Consider the following 20789-nt stretch of genomic DNA (forward strand, 5'->3'; position numbering starts at 1 on the left):
TAAAGTACGGGCTCATGCAGTGGGGCTAGAGTTGACGCAGAGGCAGCCCTTGCTTTTCTAGACATCACTTCAGCCGAAAGGGCGTAAATAAACGGCTAGACAGGCTGGGCATAGCTCCTGGCTCGCACACAATCAGGAGCACGAGCATAAGCATTTGAGTGGTCACAAGGCGCCAAGAAACGGAAGCTTAATGCTGCATCTGCTGCTGCTGAACAGCACCTTGTGAATGAGGTATAACCAACATCTGCTCCTAGGAGCTTCTCCGAATCCTTACATATAAACTGGGGCCATTTGAAAACAAAATCTAGTATACTCCCCCCCCTTTTTTTCTACAAAGATGCAGTCTTAGTAAAACTGCCATTTTCATATTAAGCCACAAATGCACCTTCAGTGGATCTCTAGTGGTGTCAAATTGTATGAGAGCTTCATTTTCTGGTATTTATACATATTCTAAGAGAAGAATTCAAACTTTGAATGAAATCTTGGAGCAAAGAAAGCATGGTACATATTCATACAATGCTCTTTTCACAGAAAAAGCAGCAGTAGAAGGGCAACTGAATAGCCCCTTGCTCTAAGCATTTCTAAAACCATATAACATAAAAGAAACAGAGAAGAGAGAGATTAAGAAACGATAACCTCCCCATAGTAACCTCAGATCCACTTCACTTTTGAAGGTGCCTAACTTCTAACAAAATAGAGTTCCAAAATTTTGGCACATGGTGTCTTGAGAGTGAATTAATCACGCACTCAGTTTCACTAAAATTGAGCAAGAAGCTCAAAGGTTGGTTTTCTTGCATTGTTTCCCCTTGAACAGTATCTTTGGCAATGTGCACCACTGAACACATGCAGTGTGTTGCAAGTATTTTTTTTTTTTTTACAATTGTCCTTTTCAAAAATGCCTTCTGAAATGTGCCAAGGCACTGCAGAAGGGCAATGAGATGTGACATTACCTTTCTCAACAATTTTTAGTCATAGCAGGCTGTGTGCCAGTAACATATGGCAAGATTTATATGACTGTGTACATTAGCCACCAGTTATGTTTACTCACTCTGAAATGGCTAAAGAGCCACCTTTTGGTAAAAGGCCAAACTGCCACCTCATTAGCCAGACCACAAGCTCAAACGTACTAGCTACCAACAGAATCGCATGCCACATTCAGCTTTCAGTGGGGCAAGTGAAACTATGTAAAGCATGGGCACAGGGTAGCTGGTAACTCAACTTGGACGTAGAGCGTGCAAAGAAACAAACTCATCAAGACAAAAGATGAAGTACATTTCTCCTGAAGCAAAATGTGTGTCGTGTGTTGTCTTGATCATCATCATCATGAGCCTAACTTGTCACTGCAGGAAAAAGGAGTCTCCCACATCCTTCCAGTTAACCCTGCCCTGTGCCAGCTGCAGCCACCCTATCCCCACAAACTTCCTAATCTCATCCGCCCACCTGACTCGCTGCTGCCGCCTGGTACGGTTGCCTTCCCATGGAATCCATTCCATTACCTTCATGGACCATTGGCTACCTTGCTTTCACATTACATGCTCTGTCCATGCCCATTTCTTCTTGATTTCAAACTAGGACATAATTAATTTCGAGTCTGTTCCCCGACACATTCTGCTCTCTTCCTGTTACACCTACCATCTTCCTTTTCATAGCTCGCTGAGCTGTCCTCAATTTATGTCCATCCCTTTTCAATAGTCTCCAAGTTTCTCTAAGGCAAGTTAAACTTCTGGTGGCCTGCAGCAGTATGCACAGTCTTGATTTTGGCTTCACTACCACACACAACTGAAAGCAATGGGCAAGCCAGCAAGGGTAAGCATGCAAAAAGACTGCGCACAGTGGTTGATAGTGTCATTTGAGAGCAGCAAAATTGCAAGAGGAAGCCTTACATGACTTATTTTGACGCACATATGTAGTTTCACCATGGTTAAAACAGTTGTGCCATGTGTGCATATCAAATACACACTGACAGGCTTATCCTAAATAAACTAATGATTGCAGACAGCAGAAATAATAAAAGACCAGTTTGCATGTTTGGATATTGTCTGGTAAGTTGTTCAATTTAATCTGTTTGTTTTGTGTACATGTCAGGCCTAGGAGCCATTTGCTTAATATTTTTGTAACCTGTGGTCACAATAATATAAAAAGAGACTCAAATTCTATTTTGTCTGACCTGGCATGAAAAAATAACATGCACACAGTAACATTCAGACTAATTTAATAAATGGTATGTATAAGAGCCACACACAAAAAGAAGTCAACAATGCCACTTGTTTTCACAACTCCTCAGCCAACAAATGAGTACGCCCTGCATCCAGTTAAGTCCTAAGTGCACAATATCTGCGAGTTGTTTCAACACTAACTTTGGGTCCCACTGTATCACTGGTTACTACAAGGTACCCCGTATGTGTGCAAAAATGTGTGTATATTACAGTATACTATGTACAAATGGACAGCACTCACAGAACAGATAACAGCACATACTACACCTATCACATTGAAGAAGGCATGATGGGTGGCAAGAAAGGCAATGCTGCACTGACACTCCCAAACCCACTCACAATCATCAACACCCTCAAGTGTGGCACAATGCTAGCTGGCACATTTCAGTCCTGCCGTCCTAGAAAGACAAAATTCTCACCCACCACTCCACCGGACCAAACAGCAGACACACAGATATATGCAAAGAGAAGCGAAAGACAGTGAAAGGCAATGACGATGTGACAGCACTAAGGACTGAGGCGTTTTAAACGGGTGCACTATACATAATGAAAGCATGAAACGATTTCTGGTCCAATGCTGCCTGTGCAGACACCGGCCCTCTTCTAAGCAGGTGATCTGATGATTGTAACAGGCAACAATGGAAGAGCAACACTGACACAACGCAGGCTTGTGTCTGACGTTCAGTTCACCTTGGCCTTGGGTTGGGAGAACAGGCCCACCACCCTCTGCACATGGTGGAAGTTCTGCGGGGGGAGAATAAATCAATCGATCAACCTCTAGTTACAGAAAGTGCACGTGCATACACACACATTATTAGTATATACAGGTCGGAGGACCCCAGAACTCTGGTGCAAGTTGTGAGAGGGGTCCTTAGAGTATACATTAAAAAGTGGAGACTTGTTTTAAGGCACTGTTGCAAAGCCAGCTGTGTCTACCGACACTCAGCAAGGGGGGCTACCAGACTGCAATCACCTGGCATGCTAGTGGGCAGCATGTTGCTGCAAAAAGCTTGCCGCTATCATGGGTGCTCCCCATTCTTGCTCTTGCACAGCAGGTGAGCACTGGGATAGTTTTGCACTGTCCTTTCTGGTGTGAACGCCAACATACACAGTCTGAGGCACTGCTGCATAGTGTTGGAGCCTGAGCAGGACAACTAATCACCAACATGGTTGTACTTTGTCTCAAAAAATCCTCAATGAATTGGTGTAGCATTTTTGACCAGTTTCAAGCGTCAAATTATTTTGATGTGCGTGTGCACCTTGTCAATGCTGAAATAGTAGTAATGTGGTTTCCTTCAAACAACTTCACAATTAAGTGCGTTCATAAGATAATAATGAAAAGGAAATGACATACACTAGCAGGTGTATGCAAAATGTGGTATCAGACTCATTCAGTTGCATTCCAAAGCTTCTGACAGTTTATAAAGCGCAGCATTGGAGAAACACTGGCAGCACAACCACCACTAGCACAATCTACTTGCATAATGCAACAACAGGCCACATCCCATCTCATTCATACAAGCTTGAATATGATGGCTCAACTGGCTGCCTGTCCATTAAGTATGTGAAAAAAAAAAAAATTCAGGGGAAACTTAAGCCTCACCTTTAAGGTATTAATTTATTGATTACTTTTCTGCCCAAACAGCAGTGCACTGTGATGCATAAAACATTCATGAATCAAGTGTAAGTCAACTTGTGAATGGCGCTCACACACGTTAAAATAGAATGCATGTATGGGGGCATGCATACGTGAGAATGCGTCACCGTCTAAGGAAAAGCAAAAAAAGTGTGCTAAAAGAAGTTAAGATGAGAGATGCAAGTGTGCCAGTGGTTCTTCTTGCCCACGCAGACACAGGCACTGTTGCTTCTTTCACAATCACAATCCTTATGTGAAAGACTACACAACATACATACAAAACCCGTACCAAGCCGTAAAAATGTGCCTGCACGGCCTGGCAGTAGCATGTCTGACTTGCAACCCAAGGGTCAGGGGATACAAAGATCAGTCTGCTGTGTAGCAGCTTGAGAGGAGATGCAAGTAATGAGAGTCGTCATTTGCTGCGTGTTTATATGTGGGCGAGGAGGAAAACTGCCACCTCGAAGATGGCCTGTGCGCTTAGCGCATTGCTCGCAGTTGCTCCAATCACTTAAGATCTGATGCCTCACTGGTGTGGCTGGCACCATCTACGGGAGCCTCTATTACCAGCCACTTTTTCAACCAACCCGGATTTTTTGGTAACAACAGGAATGCCGATGCCAGCTTTACTGCCGAAAAGGGCCTTAGGCGACCACGTAAAACAGACTGTTTCCACAACGATGAGTAGCGCTAAAACTTGACCATCAATGTTTTCATGTCACAGGTAACATCATGAGGCATGTTCAAGCATATGCTATGCTAAAGGCCACACAGAAAGCACTCTTGTGACAAAAGAAATGCATTTAATGGTGCAGAAAAAGCAGTGAGCATAGTTTGGAAACCCTTATGTTATGGAAAGAATGACAATATATAAAATGGTTCATTCTTGAAAACAGCGCGAAGGACAAGACGAAAGATGGCCAACAGAGCGCTAGCAATTTCATTTCAGAATGCACGAAAATACAGGCTTCAAACTGCTTGGAAATAAAACGAATAAAAGTACACAACTAAGCTTGACTGATAAAAGGGGGCTTGCGCCCAGCCCGGCAACTAACAACTGCAAAAGGTGAGTGAAAACAAAAATATAAACATAAATAACAATATTAAACAGACGTGCACTTGCATTAGCCTTTTTAAGCTGTTCAAAGCCTATACTTTCATGCCTTCTGAAATAAAACAGGCAGTTGAAAGTCAGCACTTGTGTTGCCTGTCTTCTGTTTGCCCTGTCCTTCGTGTTGCTTTTAAAAATGGACTTACACCAACAAGCCCAACTTCCTACGCTCATAATGAATTGTCTTCCATGTCCTTTAATACGACAATCAGCATTTGCCTATCCATTCGTATGAAAATAGAATCCATTGGTGATCCAAACGCTATCCGGTCACCATACTATAGCATGTTTTCCTTTTGACATGTTGTTAGAAAATAACGACTTAAGGCTGCAGAACTTACCACAATAATTAGGTACACAGTTCCCAAGTAGGCACCGATAAACGCTGCCAGGAACAAGTCAAACACGGCAGGCTTGACACTGCACAACAGCAAAAAAATAATAAGCATCGCTCTTTACACCAAATGTATGTTACATGACATTCATTACTAGAGGGTAGCACAAACATGCAGCACTGACTAATAAAGGAAAGGTGCACCAACCTGTAGGCATTCATGACAGCAACTGGAGTGTCATAGAAGACAACTTCCGGATCTCTAAAGGAAACCATAAAAGAGATAAGTTTCAAGTGCAAGGTGCTACTTAATTGAACTTTTATACAGGTGTGAAGCAAAATGCCTAAGTTTTAAAGTAATTGCTTGCAATACAGCTATAGTTTCAAGAAAAAAAAAAAAGAATGCCTTCACATCAAAGCCATTCTATACTGCTTCACCAAGAAAGGAACTGAAAATTTAACATGCATTTTCCATCTCTCCTTTCAAGTACAGGAGGATATTGCCACAAAAGCTTTGCAAAAGAAAGGAGCAGCACCCACTACTTCACTGGCCATATTTTTCAATGGGAACGGTGCTCTGTCCAAATTTCAACCAGCTCAGTCTCACGTATAAAATGCAGCTTTGTGTGCTGAAGCCCAGGCACAGTTGCACCCACTTATAACAGCTGGAGATATAACAAACACTCGCTTATAAAAATGAGTGTGGTGCCACTGTAAAAATGTGCAATAGGCAAATGGCACTGCATCTCAGATACAATGAACAACCGCAGCTGGGGGCGGGGAGAGAGAGAGAGAAAGTGATTAATACGGTATGCTTTAAAGAAACACATTGTGCATAATGCCACTTCTTAACGAACTACCATTTCTGTCCAATTTAGTATTTTTGGCTGCGACATTGGAAGTTTACTCACAGCGAACTTCAGATACAACGAATGCAATCCGTACGGCCACCAGGTTCGTTATAAGTGGGCTCGACTATAGTATCATGGGCAACCAGTTCCTGGGCTACTCATTATGCACACACTGTTCTCACATGTCCAAAAAAATATTTCTGACTACACAGCCACAACAATGCATTCCATTCCAGCTGGCAGATACAAGAAGATTTGGTTTATGGGGTTTAACATCTCAAAGCGACTCAGGCTATGAGGGAAACCGTAGTGAAGGGTTCCGGAAATTTCGACCGCCTGCAGTTCTTTAACATGCACTGACATCAACCAGTAAAGGATCTCTAGAATTTTGCCTCCATCGAAATTCGACCGCCGCAGCCGGGATCGAACCCGCGTCTTTTGGGTCAGCAGCTGAGTGCCATAAGCCCCGAGCCACCGTGGCGGCACATATACATACATAGAAGAGCACAGAAGCCCAAAAGGAAACAAGAACCACCTCTTGTCTGGCCGGAAGGAAGACAACCGCACTTCCTTGAGGTGTCGTGCAAGCACCTGCTCCAGCATAGAGACCACCGGTGCTTTGCCCTTGGCCATCAGCTGAGCTCCTCGTGGCTGACTTGAGAGCATGTCCAGCCAGGCCCCCAGATAGTCCTCCTGAAGCCCCTGTTTGTGGTCAGAAGAGAGAGAGACAAAAAATGAGAAGATGGTCAGGTATATGCCCTTGCAACTCGCAGGCCTAAGATCCCTACCTTTCTGCGGCGGAAAATTTTAAAATTCTGCAGGAGACATCAAATAATGCTTCAAAACACATCTCATTTTACAATCTGAACCAAGGTACAAATGTAGTGGCAGTTCTATGTTTTTTGCAAGCTTTTCAAGGTGGCTAGAGCAACCTTCGCCACCAGGCTAAAGCCGTCAGGAAAGCCAACATTTTTAATATCTTAGGACAAAGTGCTTAGCGAGCAAGCGCAAAGGAGAAGGTGGCTATGGACATGGAAAGAAGTCTGTGTGGGTAGATGAGCAAGAGAAGGCACTGAAAGAGTTGAGTGCAGTAGGGAAAGCAATAAAGGGCAAACAGACGGAGGACTGGGCAGCTCGAAACACCGAGCAGCTGCTGCTACGTGGGAAGATGCATACATTTAAGTATTAGAGACTTTGGATCACTCTATTGTGTGCGCATCTGAAACACTGCCAATTACTCCATCCAACTAGCAGATGAGTCCCAGTACTGATACATTTGACATTATACCTAGCAGCTCTGCACTGTGGCCACTTTTTAAACTTTTCTGGCCCGCAGTAGTGTACATAACCCAAATCTTGTTGCTCATGTACCATAAGGTATGAAAATTTAAGGACTGAATATCACCGAGTTTGCTGGTTTTACAGTACAAGCAAAGCATTGGCAACCATGATATATGCAAATCATCCATTAGTTCAGTGATGTGTACATACGAAGGGTGTTCAATAAAGATTTCCCCTAACCCACCTCCTTTAAATTGAGAGCAACAAAACTTGACACATTTATTAAACGTTCTCTACATAGGGTCCACCCACGGACACACACTTCTTCCATCTCTTTATGCTACTTTAAACACCTCACTTGCAGAAGTCAACAGGTTGCTTCAGAAGCCAAACTGTGACTTCAGAAATTAGTCTCATAATCTTGAAAATGCTTGGCCTGCAAAAATGACCTCATTGTTGGAATGAGGTGGAAGTCCGATGGTGCGAGATCGGATGAATAAGAGGGATGTGGTAGAGTTTCAAACCCACAGCAGGGTGCTTCCATCTCGGCAACATGTGAGTTGTGAACTGGGGCACTGTCTTGCAGATGGCAGGCACTTTTGGTGAACGTGACACATCTCATGGTTTTGACGGCCGCTCCCAATTTCCGCAGCACTTAAGCACAGTATGCCCCCATAATTGTGGTACCCTTTGCTAAGAAACCAATCAAGACTACTCCGTGCTAGTCCCAAAGGACTGCGAACATGACCTTGCCAGCCGATGAGTGAGCATGTGCCTTCTTACGAGGCAGTGAGTCAAGATGCTTCCATTGCATCGACTGCACTTCAGTTTCTGGATTACAGTAAAGGACCCAGCTTTCATCCTGTGTGATCAGTCTGCTGAAAAAATCCTCAGCACATCGTCAAAAGAGCCTGGGAACATTCGGCTCGTTCCTGCTTCTGGAAAAAGTGTGTGCAGCAGTGGAACTATGCAAGCTGGTACCTTACAGATACAGAGGTTATCTAGAATGATTTTTTATGCAGACCACAAGCTAATCCTGACATACTGGGCTACATTGGAGCAGTTTCCACGGACGTCCGACCACATTTTAATTGAAGATGCCAATCCTTGACTACATCATACGATGGGGAATCCTCCCCACAAACCCATTTCATCTCATCAAACGCCTGTCTTGAATGCGGCCTTTCAAGTAAAGGAACTTTACAACTGCTCTGTACTCCAATAGGCCCATTATCCCATCTCACCCTGCTTCAAGACCATTATTAGTTCATACCTGAAAACTGGCACGTAACCTACAGAGACATATATCATTACATGTCCGCAGTTTCAGCACCCTACAATAAACTGAAATAGGTCAGGGGAAATGATTAATGAACACCCTTCGCATCAAAGCACAGACACATTTGGTTACTTCTATAGCAGTCATCAGAACTCTACACATACCAATCAACCTATCTTTTCCCCAATTTATTAGCACACTTGCAATATCTTCTGGTTACCTTCAGCACAACACATATTGAAGAGACAGTACATGGAAAAGGACTCAACATTGTACACACTTGCAAGGCTCTATGGCTACCAGATGAATGGGAAAAACGCACCAGACTATCACGGAAGACTTCCAAACTTGTTTCACTGTCTGTCATATTATAGAGGATGTGAGCCACGGCTTCAGCCACCACCTTCACGTTCCGTGCTAGCTTGGCTTTCTCAACCTTGTCACTGCAGAAAGTTAGAAACAGTCAGTTATTGCAAATATCCACACAAACAAGAATAAATAAAACCAAACAGGTCACTCTCACTGACGAATGCAAGGAAGTTTGCTGCCATTGCACAACTGCAAACAGAGGACGAGTGCTGTATTACACTAGGCAGTGACTTCTGCTCTTAGTTTACTTTTCATTATGGTAGTGATACAGTATAGCAGTGGTATGGTATGTGGGGTTTAATGTCATGAAGAGACTCCGGATTAATTTAGACCACTTGGGGATCTTTAACTGGCACAGACATTGCACTGCATACAACCAAAAAAGGTCCCCACATGCTGTGCGATGTCAGTGCATGTTAAAGATCCCCAGGTGGTCTAAATTAATCCAGAGCCCTCCAATAGGCATCCCTCATAATCCGAGTCACATAAGGACATTAAACTTCACACATCGTACAACTACAGCTACAAAAAGCGAATTAACAACATCACTCACTGCCTGTCTATCATACTGCAGACGTCCTCAATATTCGCAACTAGAAAAGGAAGGTAGCATACCTTTAAAAATGAAGCAACAGTTTGGAACACTATATCTACCAGTTTCAATAGTAAGCACACGAAGCACCATGCCCAAGTCTACTTTGCTTTCATGACTAAAAACAAACATAATGCAATGGCTCAGTTCTTTTCAATGTTTATGATGTCAAAGCTACTATGATCTCAAAAGTTCCAAACTCCAAATCCATAATGGTGCAGTCTTATTTTCCAAGGAACAGATTCTGCTTTGCACCAGTCTTTCAATTACTAAACATCAAACTTTCAATCATCAATCCTCTGTTATGATGCAGGCTAATATTAAAACATGATATACAACAGGACAGAACATATATTCCAACATTAAAGAGGGACAGGGGCCTTAGGAGCCAAAAAAAATCATGAAAAAATTATTTATCTTTCAGAAAGGGTATATTCAAATCTGCAGCCCATCTTCTACCGACTATTTATGAAGTTATTCATTTGTTAACGCAAAAGCATTATATGGCTCATGGGGCGAAAACTACGGCGCTGTAGTTGTCCATGCCAGACAGTCTAAAAACTCACCTGACCTCATGACATTATCGCAATGCCTGCGTCATCAGGAAAGAAAGAAAAATAAAATTTCTTAAATAAAATTTCACCCAAAATGGGTTTCAAACCCTGGCCAGCACGAGCAGACCAGCTTCGCTGCACACTTTATTACAGCACAGCGCCAAAGCTGCAGGACAACACCCTGCATGCTAAACTGCCAGTCTCTCGCACTGGGTTTGGGTATCGCCGTCTGCAACTTCCATTTGGGCCACGCGAACAGATCAGCTTCGCTGGCCACTGCATTAGAGTAGTACGCCTTAGCAGCAGCTAAAAACCGACGATGTCGTCATCATCAGCAGCAACAGCAGCAGCAGCAGCAGCCTAACTATGCCAACTGCAGGACTACGTCCCCTCCCATATTGCTCCAGCTAATCCAGTCCAGTGCCAGCTGCTCTCACCGTGTGTCAAAAATGGAGCTGCGGCTGGGCGATCGATGGCTAGGCAGGTGCGAGATGGTGAATGCTGGCAAGCGACGCATGCTGAAACGCTCATGCTCCCACGCCAATGTCTCATCTGCCAAGTTGATTTTCTTGTGCACCATCGATACTCGCATCTTTGGTGCAAGAACTGACGCTACCTTCTGCAGCTCCTGCATAAAATCACATCAACATCAAAATTGCACCTTCTTCACGGCAAAAATGTTGATTTACAGCAGGTTCAGGATCAGCCTGCGGCAATGCATCCAGGCAACTAAGAGCTTAGGAGAAGTAATACACTTGCCCGAGCTAGCTGGTACTGGTGTATTATAAAACCAACAGCAAAAAGACCACAAGAAGAAACAAAACAAACAGGGGAGCACGAACAGTACTCTGCAAAAGCCGGATAAAAGACAAATAGTGCAGATTCACTAACCAATCGAATACAAATAGCCTAGCTAAAAGCCAAATCGATTACGAACCGAATAGCAACAGTACGAATATTTGCCACTGTTACAAATAACCACACGGAACAAATAATCATGTGAAATGGCAGAGCGCTAGCAGCAGCATTGCGTTACACCGCTATAATGTACGAGTCTATAGCACTATAGCAGTAAAAAAAAAACACTGCTCTCCACTAGGGATATGCAATATTAATAAACTTGACTGTTATGTCATGCACATTGAAAAATGACCATTTGCTAACGATGACGACAGAAAATGAACTTGTGCCACATCTCGGTAGATGAGATGGGCAAGAGCTATGTGTGAGCCATGGCGTTCGATTTCGTGCATCAAGAATCTGCCTGAGCACTGCTGTGTCACCCAATCCCGAATGCCATGCATGAAAGTTATCGACATTGCAACAAGATTGGAACATGTCGCAGAGCTAAACCCTGCATCGCACGCAAACTAATCGCAGTAGCAAGCTGTGCGGCACTGGAATGAACCCCGTTTTTGAAATAGCTGGCGAAGAATACCGCAGCTCGCTTCAGTCAATCTTCCATGCTGATTATTCAAAAACAATTAGAGAAAATCGCAAATTCAATTTGTTTTAAATAATTTTGAACCTGCACTACTTGATTCATTCACAGAATCGAATATTTGTGCACTCTCATTCAAGCAAGAAGTGTTAACTTGCAACCGATTGTATTTATGCATTTTGAACAGAGCGACATAAGACGATGTAGCAAGATCCTCCACAGTGGCCTTCACCATTCTGATGACAATTATACTTGTTTAACAAAATCGGTTACAACTCAGCGCTTGTCCCATGTCTCTTGTTGTTTGCAGCAGCGTGTTCACAAGCTTAACAGAAATACATTAAAAATACACTGATGCAATGTTTAAATCAGGCGAATGATCAGCATTTCATTCTCACAGGGGTAAGACAGCAAAATAGCAGTACCTCAAAGAGGGCTGCCAATAAACTTTATATGCTGCTATACTTTTCACTGGACGGCACCAAAAAATAAGCTAGGTGTTGGTGCGGGAAAGCACCATATTAATGCCCCAAACCACACGCTGTAATCACAGAAAATGCCTAGTTTCAGGACACAAATGTTCGTGACAAGGGAGCAGGCAGCATAAAATGCACGGAATCCGACGCTTTCTTTTACAAGTATTAGAAAGTAATGGTGCACATATCTTTAGGATACCATAGAGCATACTCCAAAACAGATGAAAGTACCATCCTTTATGCCAATATGCATCAAAAAGAAGGACTAGCATGGCCATAAATGCACCTTCTAATGAAACAGCAAGTAGCATGCTCACATTGAATAACTTGGCTGTTGTGCTGCCTTCCTTTGGAGGCTTTGACACATGAACGTAGAGGTCATCTCCATTTCCTATGGAGTCTATACACATAGTGAAAAGTGAGTCAGCCAGCAGGCTTCCCTCTGTACAAAGAAAAGGGTAAACAAATTAGTATCTGATCTCTAAATGAAAGGACACGAGCTTCTGAGATGAAAAGAGTTTCATCATTTAAACTCTGAGCAGTACAAGGCATATGGCATAGTGACATAGCCCACATAAGGTGGTCAGGGAAAATGACCTTTATTAACTTCAGAGATTAGACTTTTGGTTTGGTTTGGTTTATGGGGTTTAACGTCCCAAAGCGACTAAGGCTATGAGAGACGCCAGAGTGGAAGGCTCCGGAGATTTCGACTACCTGGGGTTCTTTAACGTACACTGACATCGCACAGTACGCGGGCCTCTAGAATTTCTCCTCTAAAGAAATTCAACCGCCGCGGCCGGGATCGAACCTGCGTCTTTCGGGTCAGCAGCCGAGCACCATAACCACTGAGCCACCACGGCGGCAGAGATTAGACTTTTGGACTGCTACAGCCCAGCACAGATCTTCTAACACTCACAAACTGCGCTTCTTCGAAGCTGAAAGACTTCCAATGCAAGGGCTCATTATGAGTTTCTGTTCTTCCCATTTTATTTGGGGTAAGCTTGAAACTCGAGTGATATCAAGATCACCAAGCTTCATTTTCAATAACTGCATTTAAGGAGAAAAGCACAAAACACTAAGCTCTTTCAATGATTATGAACTCAAAGTGCAAATCATCCTTCGACTACCTATCCCCTTGTCACCCACTCCAAGACAATGCAACTCACAATGCTCCCCCGAAGAAGCAAAGCCCAAATCAGAGAATAATTGCTGAGGCTTTAACGAACAAAATATTCCTCTTCAAAATGTTAGCATTAACTGAGGTCATCACTGCCACCACATTCTTTTTCCCTTTAGTTCCCACTGAAGAAATATCTCTCATGCACAGTAAAAGCTGCATCTACAGTATACAGATGAACTGCATGACTGCAAATGCTTTTGGCACTGAAAGTGTGAATGTACACATATATCCGTTTCTCGGACTAATTAACGGACAGAGGCAAAACTAGTTTCTTGGACTTACCTAAAAATATCTGCAGAAACAGGTAAAACTGCTAATCTATGATCAACGACACTACTGGTAAAATGCAATTTGGAGCAATTTTTGGAGCACTAAAATTTACAATTTGGAGCACTCTGAAGCTGAGGAAAGTTGATTTAGGTGCAGTTTGGAGCTCTGGCCTAGAAAAAATGAGATCGACGCGGCATTTAAAATGTCTCTGGACGCAGTGTTTGGCTGCAATGAAAACACAGGAGTCAGAAGCTCGCTTGCGGAAACATGCTGCACAACCGTGATCTTCATCAATAACGTACGTACATGAGCATAAAAAATTTTCGGCGCTCAACATGAAAATGATGGGCGTTACACGAGTATGACAGAAAGCAGGAAATCTTCCACACAAGCCCAGCAATGCCCCGGCACAGGCAGTTCAAGTTTACTGTAACACTGTTCCAGTTACGTGTGAATCTCGGAGGACTGGTGCGGAATGGAGCGACACAAGTGCACTGCCAAAGCTTCTTGTCCTCTCCTATTCCCTCAGCCTCAAACGGAAGCTGAAATGGTTTTTTTGAGAATTCAAGGTTGTTCAAGAATTCGAATTATGAAGCTTCTAGGTAGAGGATGCAAAGTATTTTTGCACAAGCATTTAAAATCCCGTAATCGTCGATTAAAACAGCAATGATGTTCAGACTTCTCCACACTGCATTGGAGAAGTGCGGGGAGACTCATAGTGATGTCACTGTAGCCAAAGTTTCAGATTTCAGCTGCCTTCGCCTGCATGCTGCTGTGCATCGTCCGATGACAGCAAACAATGCTTCTTGAGCTTCACTTTCAATGGCATTGGTTTTCTCCCATGAAACAACCATTCCTTCACTGCAAACCTAGCACCATCGTAAATGAAGTCATTGTCAAGGCATCTGCCCGTTGCTGTACACTGCAAAAAACCCTGAATGCCAACGCTGCTTGGCGATTACATCACCATTTCAAATGCTAGCACAAAACTATTTTGATGTCTTTAGCTGCATGTTTCACACATTAGGCCCTTTTAAACTCATCGAATTCTAAAACCCCTCTTCAGCTGCCCTTTAAAACAGAAAAACGTCGTATTCTTTCACAGCAGGTAATAAAAAGATTTGGATCCCTCCTCGATCAAACCATGTGAAGCAACGTGATATCATTCTGAGGTTCTTTAACGTGCACTGACATCGCACAGCACACGGGCCTCTAGAATTTCACCTCCATCGAAATTAGACCGTCGCGGCCGAGATCGAACCCTTGTCTTTTGGGTCAGCAGCCGAACGCCATAACCACTGAGCCACCGCGGTGGCTCGGAGGAGAAAATGGAAGGAAAATGGAAGGGGGACGCACGCCTCTGTCAGCGCCATTTATCAATACCATTGCAGTTTTTGGAGAGCCAATGACAGCCTCTTACTGTAGCCATCTCTCATGCCTTACGATCTTGAAAGGCAGAATTGATGCAAAAGACTAGCACTGGAAGTCACCACGAGGCACAGGAATGGAATTTTAAACAGCTATTTGTAAATTATCAACTTGCTTTTCAGTACTTGTATGGGGCATGAATAAAAATACATATTGCACGTATTTTATAACTACTTTCAAAACAGTTTCACAAGCCCTTTAAAATCTCTGCTGTGTTCTGTGTGGCAGTTGTATATTTACCTGTGCTGTCAATGTTGTCCTCAATCCATTTCTTTGTTCCATGATAGTTGAACTTGCCTCCAGCAGATATCAGGAAAACGAGATTAAATCTGAAAAATTGCACCACAAAGAAAGGATGCATTATGCAAGAATGCTGCATTCCCAACTTTCTGCAAGCACTAGCAAAAGGGGCACTAAAGCATATCAAAAAACATGTTTACAATATAACACAAATGCCCCACTGTATGCTCCAAACGTATTAATTTTTGCTAAGGGACTGAATGTAATTTAGCTTTTTTTTTTCTTCAGAAGTGTACGTCATATCCGATGCCACGCATCCGGCAAGGGTATGGCGCAATAGCTAATGGGTTAATGGCCACATATGCAGAATTGGTCTTTCTCTACTTAACGTTCATAGATCCCTGGGAGTCCTCATACCAGTCCTGGCGCAGTGGTGCAGCGGTTAAGCGGTGCGCCACTGCCCCGGGGTAACAGGTGTTGCCACGCGCGATCGGGGTTAATCTTCCCGAGCAACCTGGACGAACATCCATCTTTTATGGGTACCATCGAGTGTTATCACACATACAACACATACACAGAGACACAGACAGACTGGTTTTTGCTCAATTGGGCAAGTAAGGCGCTCACCTTAATAACTAGAAATGGGAAAAGCCGTCACAGTCTGTGGACCTTTCCCTTTGCCCATTCTTGCAGCCTCCTTCCCTCCCTGCCAGCACATATTTAGGCACCAACCATGGGTTGCGCAGTTAGGGAGAAGCTGGCATACTTTCCTCTTTCCTTTCCTTTTCCTAGAACTAAAAACATTCAACCCTCTTTGTCCAGTGCCAGCATTTCCATGAGTGGCCGACTAATTGTCAATGACGGATACTGATGTGCACCTCCATTTATGCGTCACAAACTATTTTGTAAACCTTGCACTGGCTTTCCTGCACAAAACCAGATATTTTGCCATTTAACAAAGGCCAGTTAAGTCATCAAAACCACACTTGTGCTCCACATATATCATAAACAAAGCACAGAAAATCCATAAGTGAGACTCCATAATCTAGTTTCCTCACACTCTGACGGGCAAAAACAATGAGAAAACAGAAACTGTGTTAAAAGCACTGAGAGCCACCCCGAGCACTGAGACTGCATACTACCACTAAGGAACTACGAAAGGGAAGGTGGCAAAAGCCTTCACACAGTCACCTTGCTTTCACCTGAAGCTTAATGTTGGCCGTCTTAAATGCATAAATTCTGATTTGGCCCATCTGTGGAATCCCAAGTAAATTTTACTGAAATAACACTTAAAAATTACTGATTTCAACGGATTAGGGCAACACCTCACTGCACATTCTTAGTCGCCTCTACGCCACTGACCTCGAGTGGGAAATCTGAGCAAGCCTTCTAACAGGGCAAGCGCAAGTGATGTGGGTGGGATGAAGCGTGGTGAAGTGCACTCCAGACCTGTTTATTTATTTATTTTTTTCTGGCACATTGGTGTGTATTTGTTCAAAGGGGAGAGGAGGAGCATAATTTATCATCGCCGATATATCCGGCGTTAATGAAGCTAAATAAAAAATATTTGTGTTGTGGTAATGAGTGATGAAATACCATTCACCCATGCACACTTACTAACCTCAGTAGACATCATTTCATGGTCCCTTTAATAACAGATGGAAGGATTGCTTATGTCATGCAGCAGCTTATTTATTTATTTATTACATACTGCAGGCCATGAAGCCTCAGCAAGAATGGGATACAAAGACAAAACATTACAATGTTAAATTGCAAATAAAAATGAAAGCGAAACAAAATACAAGCAGCAGGAAATGACTGGTAACACAACACATAAAGCTATACATGGTGACTTATAAGGGCAAGAGATTGTACATAATATGCTGGCAAACTGTTCCAATCAGTGATCGTCTGCAGAAAAAAAGAGTGCTTAAGTAAACTGGTCTTGGCAAAGTACGGGGCAAGAGAAAGGGAGTGAGAATGTCGGGTTTGGCTGGCTCTCGACAATGTTAGGTATGGTGAAGAATCTATTCCAAGTCTGCAAACATATACTATGTACTCTCTAAACAGATCGCAACAGACAACATAACTAAGTGCTCGTACGGACAGGATGCAAGCCTTGATAACCACAATTTTCTCCTCATGAATACGCTTTCAAGTACTTACTGGGGATGTGTCCTCGAGTTTGTGTACAGTTTTGAGAACAAGCGTGCCAGCTCCAACAGGGCAGCAACTCCGCTGCCGTTGGAGTCAGCACCAAAAGACAGAGCCTGCAAAGCACAACAACACAGATGCTCAAGCCAAAGGAACTGGGTCACCACCACACGGCAAATGCATCAACAGGTTATCACTGTTACAAGCTGCGCTCATGAAACTCACCGGGCTTACTCCAAAGGCATCGTAGTGAGCAACAATCACACCTGTTGGCAGCTGCTCCTCAACGCCAAAACCAGAGAGCTTTCCCTGAGAGAAGAAAGAAACTATAAGCCCATGCATTGATCATTGATCACCTGAAGGACTACGATGCTAATGGACAAAGCTCCTAGAATGCTCTCATGACAGAATCAGATCATTTCACATCAAAACTAATGAAACCTTTCACTATTCTCTCAATAGCTCAAGCTCTTAATTATTGTAGCAAAGGGAAGCTGAAAATAAGTGATTTACAAGGATGTGAACACCTTTCCACAAATCACCTGAGGCGTTGTTGCGTGATGAGGTGCAACATAGGGTCTGAATCAATGTTAAAGTCAAGCACAAGTATGATGATGCTAGTCTCTAAGCTGGTATCTAAGCCAGTATACTGGAGCCATTAACAAGACTTATTAAAAAACAAGGGATGGGGGTGGGCATGCAGAACTTAGCTAAAAAACAAAACCCTACATGCCAAGTGTTTTAAAGCATGTAATCAAGCACCACTCCTGTACTGCCCACTTACTTGAATGCTCAAAAGTTGAACATCAGGGATCATTTTAGCTTGGCTTCCTGACAAGACCAGCTGAAATCCACTTGCTTTTAGCATGCCCCAGAGTTCTGCGCAGATTGACAGCAATGCAAAAGCAATAGAATTAATTAACTGTTACATATGCAAAAGCTGAAGTGCAATAAAAAGCATCCTTGCATTTTGTGAGACGTTCAGCAAGCCATAATTATGAATGACGCAGCCTATTGCAGCCTGGCATTGGAATGGCTCCTGAACTGCTAACCTGAATATTTATGAAGCTTTTTTCTAGGATTCCCAGAGAGAGAGAGTAACACAGCTTCAGAAATATAATGCATAAAAAATATTTCTATTCATTTTTCCATGGCAAAGAAAAAAAAGGCTACTGCTTACTTCGAAATGCCAATTAAGTGCACTAACACTTCGGTTTTGGTTTTAGTTCGAGGCAAGCTTCAGACAAAGATCAAAGAAATTGGTAAGTGGGGGGGGGGGGGGGGTCACTTAAGCTCTGTCTTAAGGGTATGACAAGATAGTTTTAATGGGTTAATATTGGTTATTCTCTACTTTACATATATAGATCGCTGGGAGTCCTCACACCTGTCTCAGTGCAGTGGTGCAGCAGTTCAGTAATGCGCGACTGCCCTGCGATGGCAGGTGCTATCACCGGTGGGGCTTGTGAGACCTACGTTGCTCTTCCCGAGAAACTGGAGTCGGCAGACAGACAGCAGCGAAATCTCTTAGTGGGGGTCTTAATGAAAGCGCACTAAAAGCAGTAGTAAGACAACAGTGAAACACTACAATTTTTTCACCTTGTGCAACACTAGTTGTCCTGCCATTGTCAGATGTCCTCTGAACACTTCTGTACATATCTTTCAGCTCCTCTGTCTCATAGGCAAAGTAGACTGGCACAGGCACGGCATCTTCTAGTAGTGCATGCTCCAATTCCATTAAAACCTGAAAAAGATACAGGCACACAAGCTTTCCAATGCTTCCGCTGGTAATGAACAGATGGTCGGCTTGATGGAATTCCTTCACAGGTCTCAATGAGCCTTCAGTAAGACATACATGCTTTCAGGGGCCTGAAGGCTCTATCACCTTCAACCCCCTTAACCGAACTATGATTCCCCTTCCTCCCAAACGAAAAATAAAGAAAGACGTGCATGCCATTACCTTTAGCTTTTCAGGAGGTATAGCACTGATGTTTTGTGGCAAGAATATAAGAACTCCAGCTGCGCCTTGCTGGATCACTTCATTGAACTGTCCATGAGTGAGGTCAGTGAACTGTGCTATGACAACCTTTCTATGGTATGATGATGAGTGTAACGTTCTGGCTTCTGTGTTCACAACAGAACTCCTGGATCCTGTGCAAAAATAAAACATGCACAAACACTAAGAAAACTGCCTTTGCATGATAGAAGAGAATGTATTCAAATGCTGCTTTGAAGCAAATGCTTGAAGCCCTGCACTCAGCCGTTAAACCAAGACGAAGGATAATGCTACGACTAAAGTAGAAGACTTGTGACACGAAACAAGAGCTTAAATCCACGGATAGGGTGTATGCTTACAAAATACTTATCAGGGCATACACCTGCAGAAAATTTTCGTTTCAGACAGCTATGAGGCAGCTACATTGACTAAGATTTTAGAAACTTTGTCAGGCTTGTGTACACACACACACACACACGCACACACTATCAATATTACATAATTTTTCGATGTTTCCCAGGTCTTGCGCTTCCTAAAAACGAGCAGAGAGTTAATGCTACATGGGACGTTTTCAAATATTTGTTCAGCTTACCTTTATTAAGAGCTTATCTTATGCTACGGCAAAGATAAACGCCAAACGCCTTTCGGACAGCACGAATTACTAGCGGATCGGCAAATCTTACCCACCTTCGCCGAATCGAGTGCCAAGGCAAGATAACGAAACCTTGTTCAGTTAAGTGCGTAGCGAGTTCAGCTCACGAGTAATATTTCGACCGTACACCGTATCGGCACGTTATTCCCAATGTTCACAAAAAATAACGGGCAGCCAAAGGCCACAAGTGTCGCAGTCGACAGTAGCATGTGTATTAAGCCACGATTATGAGCCGACTGTATAAAAAGGTAGTTACCATTTGAACCCATGCGCCAAAATTTTGAGCACAGCGAACTTTCAGAACCCCCCACAATCAGCTAGAATTTTCCCAAACGACACCACTCACAGTGATCACCGAGCTCAGAGTCCGCAGTTGGCGCCTTACCATGCACAGACCCCTGCAGGTCGTAATGCTGCATGCGGTAAACGGTGAACTCGTGGGATCCCAGCACGGGTGTGACCGGCGAAATGACGATGAGAAGCGGCACAAAAACGATCACGTAAAAAGGCAGGTTGCCTCGCAAGAATTCGAAGACTCCCTCGGCTCCATCCAAAAACATCTTGGAGAAGTTCGATGTTACTTTCCAGGCGAATAAGGAAAGTGGAAACAGAAAACGCGCACGCTTCTCACGACAGGATAAGCACGAAAACTTGACCTCCCTGCCTCTCTCGCCACTCCAATAAATTTCAGCAGCCGCAGCGAGCACCGCAGCACTCCAAGCGGCGTACGGC

The 20789-nt window shown here is 43.5% G+C and overlaps 1 protein-coding gene across 1 annotated transcript; it reads right to left on the reverse strand.

The window, feature by feature from the left end:
* Nucleotides 1-2195: 2195 nt before the first annotated feature.
* Nucleotides 2196-20747, reverse strand: LOC149341786 (BOS complex subunit ncln). The gene is made up of 14 exons (XM_089543972.1): nucleotides 20443-20747; nucleotides 19370-19560; nucleotides 19009-19153; nucleotides 18197-18291; nucleotides 17638-17721; nucleotides 17425-17528; nucleotides 15259-15347; nucleotides 12458-12582; nucleotides 10661-10851; nucleotides 9031-9151; nucleotides 6684-6850; nucleotides 5506-5559; nucleotides 5305-5383; nucleotides 2196-2960 (listed from the first exon to the last, which is right to left on the reverse strand). The coding sequence occupies exons 1-14, from the start codon at nucleotides 20615-20617 to the stop codon at nucleotides 2898-2900; spliced, it is 1683 nt and encodes a 560-aa protein (XP_089400098.1). The 5' UTR covers nucleotides 20618-20747; the 3' UTR covers nucleotides 2196-2897.
* Between the last annotated feature and the right edge of the window lie 42 nt (nucleotides 20748-20789).

This window comes from Amblyomma mixtum, chromosome 5 (assembly GCF_055824585.1).
Source record: "Amblyomma mixtum isolate Tamu chromosome 5, ASM5582458v1, whole genome shotgun sequence".
Taxonomy (NCBI): Eukaryota; Metazoa; Arthropoda; class Arachnida; order Ixodida; family Ixodidae; genus Amblyomma; species Amblyomma mixtum.